The following is a 9,979-nucleotide window of genomic DNA, read 5'->3' as shown; positions in this document are numbered from 1 at the left end:
GCCTATTTTTTTTCTTTCTTTTTTCCCCAAAATATTCCCAAACGTGTAAACTATATCTTGATTTCTCGAATATGTGCAAGTAAATGCATTTTGCAAATTTGTAGATCATGTTAGTTAATCTATAATGGGCGATGTGTAATCTAATGACGGAGCATAAAACCAGCGGGTGCCATGTCAAAATATTTGAATACGACTGACTTTGTATTTAATGTGAATTTAATAAAACACTAAGTTACTAATGATAACACTTTCATTGTACAGAAAGCGAGCAAATCAAATTTCCATCGACTTCAATCTATCGTGAGTTTATTACGTTAACCTACAGTTGCATTCACAATCTCAACAGAAACGTCTGTGATTGGTTTAATGCGCAACGCTCGCGATCGCAGATTTGAATTTAGCAGCTGATGATGTGCCGCACTAAACGTTTTAAAATATGTAAAATATTATTAGTCTATTTTCTAATAGTCTCTTGGAAGCTGCATTCAAAATTCACTAGGGGACAATGTTCGGGTGTACGTTTATATAGTATGTATTATATTTATATTATACTTATAGTTTATATAGTATGCACAAATTCAGGATTAAGGTCTGAGCTGACAGAAAAAAGTAGATGATCAGCAGCATCATGGTATCTACGAAGCCTGATTGGTTTGCTTTTGTCAGCTTGAAACCAATCCTGTAACCCAGAGTTTGTTCAGCTAGCTTCATGGTACAGGTCCCAGGACTGATTCAAATAGCATTGTGTTTAATAGCTCAAAATAGCTTGCAACACAGAATGAAATAAAAGGCATCAGTAAACAATTACAGCACTTTCTCCATGCATGCTTCAACTGGCCTTGAAAACATACAGTGTCAGAGACAAGTAAATCATTATCTTGGCCACAATCTTCCACAGAAGCTTAACTTGGGACTAAATTTGTAAAAGTAAATTTTTCGAAGATAAAATGTTAAGATACATTACATGGGAATGAGTGCAACACAAACATTAAAAGAGTCCATTCTTGTAAAATTCCCAGAACTTTAACAAGTGTTCATCACAACAGCATACCAGCTTCCCTCCCTCAGCACCAAAGAAAAAAAAAAACTATTTGCATCAGCCAAATGGTTTTGATATAAGGTGCTACAAAAGAGTTTCAGTTGAGCTATTTTCAAGTGAGTAACATCCGTCACAGTTTAGTTCCTGGTTTGGAAAGTTGTTCATAATGCTTGTAGCCGAATCTCTTGTATTATATAGAGGTTGTCTACGTACCATGAACCATGCTGCAGAAGTTATGATTTAAAGGCAAATTCAATAAAAAAAAAAAAAATTATAAAATGACAATGTGTACAAACATAACTGAAATATTCAAGTGTTACATGTCTGGCTAAATGGCTATTTCTGTAAAACTCATCCAGAAACCATTTTCTGAAAATATTAGTAAACAAGGCTGTAATTTCAACTGCTTGATTAAATCATGTCTAGAATTAGAATTTTTAGACTTAACACTAGCTTTCCCGTTTAAATTTGTTAGTTTGTCAAGTAATGCTGAACTCGCAAGCTTCTGTTTCAGATCAGATGTCATCTCACTCCAGAGCAGAGCACTCTTTCAGGAAACTGATGTGGAAATCTCGCACTTTGTCAAGAAGTACCTTCAGCTTCTCTATGGATGGCAGGATTGTCATTCTGAAACAAAGACAAACAGACCAAACTTTAAAACAAAAAGAGGCAAATCAAATAATAAAACACAATATCAAAAAGCAATATCATCACACAATAATTTAAATGGTAATGGAAGTGAATAATTCTCAGTTTTCTGAGCCATTTCATTAATCTGGTTTAAAAAAAAAACACAGAATGTGACGAGCAGGTTCAATGCAGCTTTTCTGCGAAAACAACATTTTAGGCCAAAAAAGTGCCAAAGACAAAATATGGCAGATTTCAAATCATGTTCTTCCAGGAAGTCATGGGTTGAAACAAATTCACCTGATATATAAATAAAATACTTGGATTTGTTTGATCAACAACTTTACCTGAAATGATACGTTCCATCTTTCTGCCCAAAGCCACTTCCAGGAACAACACAGATTCCTGTCTCCTCCAGCAATCTCAGACAGTAAAACATGTCCGGCTGCATTCCTAGAGCCTGCCGAACAAAATCACAGACACACAACCTCAGTGCCAGCTCACACTTTGCATCTCTAACTTTCGCCTTTTCTTTTTTTCTGATTAACAAAACACAGCAATTTCATTCGAGTAGAAGAGCAGTTTCTGCCATTATCGTTTGCAAACTAGCATTCTGCAAGCAATGATTCACTCAATTCTTGATGACTGTTTGACCTGTGCTAAACTAATACTACTGGTTACATCCTTTTTAACCAGATAGCACTTAAATCAGTGGTGTTCAAAGGAAGTTTGCACAGTTTACTGTGAATAATGTAGCGTTCCATGAAACTAGTGGATCCCAATACAAGAAAAACCCCACCACCAGAGAGCTCAAGTGTTGGTGAGGTAGGAGCACTTGCCTTGGCTTCCTCCACTGCCTTAGGAGGAATAAAGATTCGTGGGAAGGCATACATGGCCCCCTGGACGGGATTACACTTGATTCCTGGAACTGAATTCAGGAACTGCTCAGTTAGTTTAGCTTTGTCTGCTAAAGCACCCAGCACTGAGGATTTCTCCTGAAAGAGATCAAACAAACCCAAACATACTAATACTGTAATAACAATAATCAGTGTCTTCACCAGACACACTAACCTGGTGGAACTGTCTGTACGAATGTTCGTCTGGACGTGGAGGGTTGACTATCACATCCATTGCAGCCTGGCCGGCCAAGGGGGGACACAGACGCACTGATAAAAGCTTGACCAGCTGGGCCTTGACCACAGGATCCATGTTGATCACCTCCATATATCCACCCCGGAAGCCACATCTGTGGATCGACATGGACACGTCACCATGTGGTCTCAGACTTGCTGGACAAGTCTGCCAAATTCATTTGAGGTTTTGTCAGAAAAACACTCAATTCTAGTCAGGCCACATTCCACATAAAATATCAGAGGAATCTTTTGGTCTTTTGAACAACAATGCCTTAGCCCAGCACACTGAGCTGCCATTAAAACATCCATACAAATGCCAACTTCGGATATTTCTACATCACATCTATTTAAAATCACAAATTATAAAGCCAGATGATGTCTAAATGTGTTTCAGGATACTGTGGTTGTCATGTGAAGGGTCTCAGAAAGCTGGTCTCCGCATGCTTTCCCCTGCAGTGGTCCAGGACAGGAATACTCACTCTCCCGTGTAACCTTTGGAAGTGGAATGGAAGGAGGCGAGCTCCACGCTGTTGAAGTACTCGGGACCCATCTCATAGAGCACCTTCTTGAAGGAGTGGAACTGACAGTCAGGAGTGTACACATTGTCCTGATACACCTGCCAGCAACAGAGCAAACCAACACTGGGTACATGATAGTCGTATGGGAGTCAAATGTGTTCAATAAGAACAAGATTCAGGCAACTGAGGCACACATACTTCTGAAAAGCTTAAATTTAAATACTTCGGTTTCAAGCTTAAATGCGCACTAATGTTGAAAAGTTAGTAGTTGCTACAATTTTTGTTTGATGATCTTTTTGTTTGATGAAAGCATTTATTGCAAAGCAAAGTTATTGAAAAATACTATAAAAACAGTAAAACTGTAATTGTATTAAAATTTAAAAATATACATTTTTAAATATAAAAAATCTTAAATATAATAAAACAAAATATAATATTTTAAAATGAAAAGCATTCCTGTAGCTCAGTCAGTTAGAGTATGATGCTAACAACGTCAAGGTTTTGGGCTTCATTGCCAGGGAATGCCTAACCTGATGCAGAATATGCCTTAAATGCAATGCAAGTCACTTTGGATTAAACCGTCTGCAAAATGCATGAATGTAAATCTAAAATGCAATTTATTCCTCTGATATCAGCAGTCTTAAACAAATCGTTCTAATATGCTGATTTAATGCTTAAGAAACATTTCTTACTAGTATTAATGTTGCTTAATATTTTTCTGGAAACCATGATACTTTTTTTTTACTTTTTTAGATCTTTGATGAAAACTAGTTTTAAAATAATATATATTTGAAATAGAAACTTGTTGTAACATTACACAATGTCTTTGCAGTCACCCTGGTCAATTCAATGCATCATTGCTTATTAAAAGTAAAAAAATAAAATAAATAAAGTTTAAAAGGTAGCTCAACTATTTTTTTATTCAAATGGTAAACGCAAAAAGAGCACATATTGAGATTACCTCATCTGACATAACAAAGAGATTTTCTTCATAAGCAAAGTGTAGGACTTCTTCAATGCACTTTTTACTCTGGACCTGACCTGTAAAGAGTAAAAGGGATGAAGGGACAGAGAGGACAGAATTAAAAGGGGTAGTTCACCTAAACATTAAATAATTTAATATATTAATATATTAATATATATATATATATATATATATATATATATATATATATATATATATAATTTAATATATTAATATATATATATATATATATTAATATATATATATATATATATATATATATATATATATATTGCATCAACATGTTAGCGCAGTGCATCTTAACATGCCGTATTTAATACAGTGATTCTCACATACATATATTTTTATAGTCTCTCTCTTCCATCAATGCAGATCAAAAATAGATGACTCATTCAGCAATCCAGATTTCATCTAACCACCTGAAGTGTCCAGCCCCCCAAAAAACCTTGCATCAGCATCACAACACACATCATCACTCCAGAAACAGGACAGCACAAGCTTGGGCAGACCACAAACATATCGGACCTATTTTAATTCTACACAAAATAATCTATATTTTAAAATATTTTACATTCCATATTGCAACATTCAGTAAATGATTGATTAAACTAGTTTCCATTCATCAACACAAAGCGATCAGCGTCAGAAGACCTGGAATATTGCCTAAAGAAATCCTATGGAAGTTATTTTAGATCTCATCAGCATCTGTCCCCGCTCACGAGGGATCATGACTGGAAAAAAGAACATGAGGGAATAACAGGGACATGCTCTTCTTTCCAGGACACCTGCTATTGGATCCAAACAAACTCGAGGACAAGAATAAGCTTCACAATATACCTACCAGTAGGGTTGCCAGGGTTAATGATGCAAACGACTCTTGGCTGACAGTGCAGCTTGGCATCCTGATAAGCTCTGTAAAGTTCGTTGATGTCCAGGGCCCAGCAGTTGTCCTCATCTAAGTAGTAGTTGACCTGTACCGCATCCATCTCAGAGATTGCAGCAGAGTAAAGCGGGTACTGAGGGATGGGGATCATTACACCGGTCCGAGAAGAATCTTTTCCAGACACCAGCAGCCGTAGAATAGTCTTGAAAACAAAGTTTGGTTCTGTTAGCACTGCAGGTCAACTCTCTGACTGACTGTAAAGACACAATGACTTACCATAATGCCATCACTAGCCCCAGTGGTGAGGTAAATGTTTTCACAGTCTGAAGGAACTCCTTCATCTCTCTGCTCTATGTACGCAGCGATGTCTTTGCGGATGCATTCCACGCCGGGGCTTGCACTATATGACCCTGTGACAGAATCACAGGCGTTAGCACTCATAAAGCACTTACTGCAGCAAAACACTGAATGGACCCCAGTGTGGTGATACAGCTCTATTGTTCCCAAGCTTCCTGAGAACTGCATGATCTGCAATAACAGGAGATCACGGATCGTTTCCAATCGCTACACTGTAAACGGAGTTTCACATTTTGATTTATAATATGGTCTTGACCGGTTTCAAAGACACATCCTCAGAGGAACAAATGCACACACCGAGACTGTGTCCACCGCAGCCCTGCAGGATACGCCGTGCTCTCCATTTGGCATCCTCTGGGAAACTGGGGCTGTCCATCAGCTCAGGGAATGTACAGAGAGCCACCACCTGCACAGATTAACACACACACACATTTAACACACTCTTATTCGTCTGTAGTCAGTGAGAGCAATTTAAAAGATTTTAGAGCAAATACAGTCCAACGGTCTCGATGCACATGTATTTCCACTAAAATCTAAATACTAAAGGTCCATTAGCAATCAATGATATAATTATTCACAACAAACTGCTATTTATTCTGGCAATATTTCTATATGTATTGTAACTTATAAGCATAATGTTCCATTGATCATTCATTCATTTTGCACACTGAAGGGGAGAAACAGTCATTTGAGCAAGAACTTTTTTCCCAAAATATAACAGAGTCTGGACCAGATGGCTGGTGAAGTCCAGTCCCTCCCAAAGTTTCCAAGCCATAACCCATACAGGTAAAAGACAGCTTTCTTTTTACTCTATTTTCCTTAATGTTGCCATGAGCTCAAGAATCATATGACCACACTGACCAGTAACTACGACTGTCCTGCAAGCATGCAAAGCTGCATTCTGTTGGCTCTCAAGAAAACATATTTCACAAGCTCTCTCAGGCCATCACATAAGCCTTTGTTTGGTTCATAATGAAAGGCTAGATCAACTCTGAATAAACTAGGCCAATCATAAGAGACGGTCTTCAACTGGAATTTGCAGCGTGTTCCAAAACTGTGAGTGGTCAACAAAAGCTGCTTTTATTTCATGCCATACAACATTGAGCAGAAACTGGACTCCTCATTAACCTGAATACACGTGTTCATGCTAAAACGCTCACTGATTTTGTTTACAGGTTCTATGTTTTTACAGTCTAAATGAGCTGGAAAATCTGTTATGTAGTTTCAGGAGCTTTGCATAATTAATAAAAAGACACTGTGTTGAGTCACAGTGAGTGAACAGGTCAGGGACACCAAATATGCACGCTACAAAAATGGGAAACAATGTGCTTCATTTAAAGTTGCAATAATACTGAAGTACTGTATTTTTGAATTCTTCACAATCAGGTCTATGACATGCATTTGGAAAATCAATCAAGTTAATCTTCATTTTTATAGCAAATTGTAAGGCTATAATAACTTAATTCAAAACAAAGACAGTTGACTATGATGAAAGAATAAGTAGTGCATTTTTGGTTACCTGTCTGAGAAAGGTGATTGGCTGTTGTCCCATGGCATGTGCATCACCGATGTTGGCTTTGATGACTTCAGAGAAGGGTTTTGTACCACCCTAGAAGAAAATAAAAGAGGAGTCCATTATGTGAACAACTCCACAAGTCTTCCCCAGAATCCACATTGCAAAGGATTCAAATAGACCTGTCCTCGCATGCACCAGACAGCTGTAGAAAAAAAAGATCACGTCTACCAGTGTTGCAGTGAAAGCAGATGTTTGTCTGGACTTGCATAGTTAGGTTTAGTCATAAAAACTAAATATAAAATATAAAAGTTTTATAAAACTATATATAAAACTAATATTGTGAAATTAAGTTGTAGAACATTTTGTCTTTTAAATCAGGGTAAGTTTCATGACCAACTACTGACATGTTGTTGTTGTTTTTTATCATTGTAGTCCTCAAACCGCTTTGTGAACATTTTGTATCATCTAGTCGCATGCTCAGGGCATGGCTAAGGGCAACACAAAGTTGAACAGTCAATCAAGGTCACATTATGAGATGAGGAGAGCATCAGGGTCTGGGGGGGATCATGCCCTTGTCAAAGGTCTAGAAGGCAGCGGTTCATGGGCTATAAATAAAGCTCCGTTCCTAAGTGCTCATCTGTCATTGCTGAGCATGCATGCTCAAACATACTTCTATGTCACGGCAAAGAGAGTTAGATAACATTACTGCTGAATGGTCACCTTCACAGGAATCAGACACTTTGCTGCACTTTTTTGATAATGGCACTGCAAGGAAGGCAGAAAGTGGACTGAACACGGTTTTATTCAAAGCGACTCTCACGGACATAAGAAATGAAAGGGAAAAAAATAAAGATGCGTCACTAAAAGCCATGCAGGGCAGATCGCCTGGCATGTTACTTCCAACCACAAAGCACTTTTTGGTATGAAAAGCAGTATATCCCTAAGGGAACTTCCTCACATCCATTCAGTAACTAGTGGAGAATTAATGTTAGAGCAATTGAAAAGTTCCTCTTATTTTAGTTATTCAAGTACTTATTTTTCATCCAAATTTTTTTTTACAATGTTTAATTTAAAAAAAGAAAAAAAGCTTTCATCCATTGGTCTCCATTGGAGCAAAGATGTGCAGAGCTGTGGCCCTCCAGGAGTTGAGTTTGAGACCACTGCTTTAATCCATTCAATCCCAAAAGCCAAATTTGTGACCAAAACCTATTTGAAGTATGAACTATACATTATACAAAGTGTTGTCAACTATAAATTAAAGTGCTCGGAATTCATGTCAGTTTTCTACATAACTGGTGTGAATGACCAGTTTAATCATTTGAACGATTGTTATGTGTCAAAAATCCCGAAATTGAAGAATATTAAAAATAATATTAATTCAACAAAGGTGTTTGGTAGATATAATACTTAAAAGCTTTATTGTGAATGCGTTATTAAAACTACCCTGCCTCGCATAAATCATAACTAAACAAATAAGTAGTCTGATGTGTGACCAAAAAAAATAATAATAAAATTCCCACGCTGGCTCAAAAAAAAGAAAAAAAAAAGAAAAATCAACTTTATTGAATGCAACTTTCTATTATGTCTGCCTGAGCGATTATGACTATTCTAGCACTGGTTACAACTGTGAACAGGAATAAAACATATGGTCAGATTTTTATTTTGTTTTAGTGGGGTGTCCAAAAGCAAACATTTACCAACATGTAATTTAGCTCTGGGATGCTGCATTGAAACAGCAATCTATGAAACATCTTCTCACCTCCTCCAGGTATCTCTCGATCTCTCCGGCTTTGATGACAATAGGTCCTCTCACAGCGTACTCCACAGCCTTCACCTGCGGGTTCAGAGTGTCCATAGTCAGGGTCCTCTCCCGCATCTTCCCGTCGAGGCGCCCAGCAGCCGCTTTAGCCTCGGCTGTGAGGAAGCGCATCTGGCCGTGCTTCTCCACGGACGGACCTTGAGACTTGTGTCGTACCCCAGCAAGAGATGTCAGTGATATTAAGGGGGTACACTGATCGAGAGCTCCGGCGATCAATGATCGAGCTGCCAGTGACTGCAGACGATGCATATCGGCACAATGAGGAAGTCGAGCCTGTCTGGTGAACCTGTCGAAAGCCAGGAACAAGGATGCAATGCTGTAGAGACGCAACTGTAAAAAAAAAAATACGGTTCTTCTAACCGCGAGTTAAAGCAGTTAATAAAATTAACAAATACAGAGCTAAATAACTTTAGAAAAAATTTATTCTATACGAGGCAGGACCGCATTATCAAATGCTTCACCGTCCCACGCTCATCAGAGGATCGTCTCATCATCGCCTACTATCATCCCCCCGCCAATCTTCATGCTCTCATTCAGCGCGCTCATGTTTCTGTTCGTCATGGGGGTTGTAGTTCTCATGCTGCTGCTTTATCCACCCTTACCATTCACTGCGCTTAGAATTAAACTACAATAACCAGCGCTGTGGGTGTGTGTGCTTGTTGGGTGGAAAGTTTCCCGCTGTCATAGCCGGTAAAAATTGTATCAGTCTCAAATTAAAAGCTTTAAACTCTGCCGTTGCAAATCAGATGTGACGTGTCTGGGCTTTTTTTTTTTTTTTACATTTTCTTGTTTTATATATTCTTTAAACGATTTTCTCAAACATTTGGGTAGAGATAGCAGATTAAAACTGAATAAAGCAATTTTGAATTTTGTTTGGCCCATATTACTTAATTATCTCCACCCTCAGAGTCATAAAACAGAAAATAAACTTGTTTGCGTCTTTTTGCATTTCATCACATTGAAGAGCATTTCATCACATACCGTCTGTTGAGCAGATATCATCGTGACATATTACACAATACATCTGAACCGTTCTCTTGTGGTCAATCTTTCTTCAGAATAAAGGGAACAAGAACCTGTCATTTAATTCTACTCGATTTTC

General features: G+C 37.9%; 1 protein-coding gene across 1 annotated transcript; it reads right to left on the bottom strand.

Annotated features, from left to right (window-relative positions):
• Positions 1–728: 728 nt before the first annotated feature.
• On the bottom strand, positions 729–9,408 carry LOC113051690 (alanine aminotransferase 2-like). The gene is made up of 11 exons (XM_026215647.1): positions 8,818–9,408; positions 7,062–7,151; positions 5,840–5,948; positions 5,462–5,595; positions 5,144–5,387; positions 4,279–4,358; positions 3,279–3,415; positions 2,738–2,912; positions 2,506–2,661; positions 2,014–2,126; positions 729–1,666 (listed from the first exon to the last, which is right to left on the bottom strand). The coding sequence occupies exons 1-11, from the start codon at positions 9,124–9,126 to the stop codon at positions 1,567–1,569; spliced, it is 1,647 nt and encodes a 548-aa protein (XP_026071432.1). The 5' UTR covers positions 9,127–9,408; the 3' UTR covers positions 729–1,566.
• Positions 9,409–9,979: the final 571 nt, after the last annotated feature.

This window comes from Carassius auratus, chromosome 32 (assembly GCF_003368295.1).
Source record: "Carassius auratus strain Wakin chromosome 32, ASM336829v1, whole genome shotgun sequence".
Taxonomy (NCBI): Eukaryota; Metazoa; Chordata; class Actinopteri; order Cypriniformes; family Cyprinidae; genus Carassius; species Carassius auratus.
The sequence above is the reverse complement of the archived record's forward strand: the minus strand, read 5'-3'. Positions and strand labels throughout refer to the sequence as shown.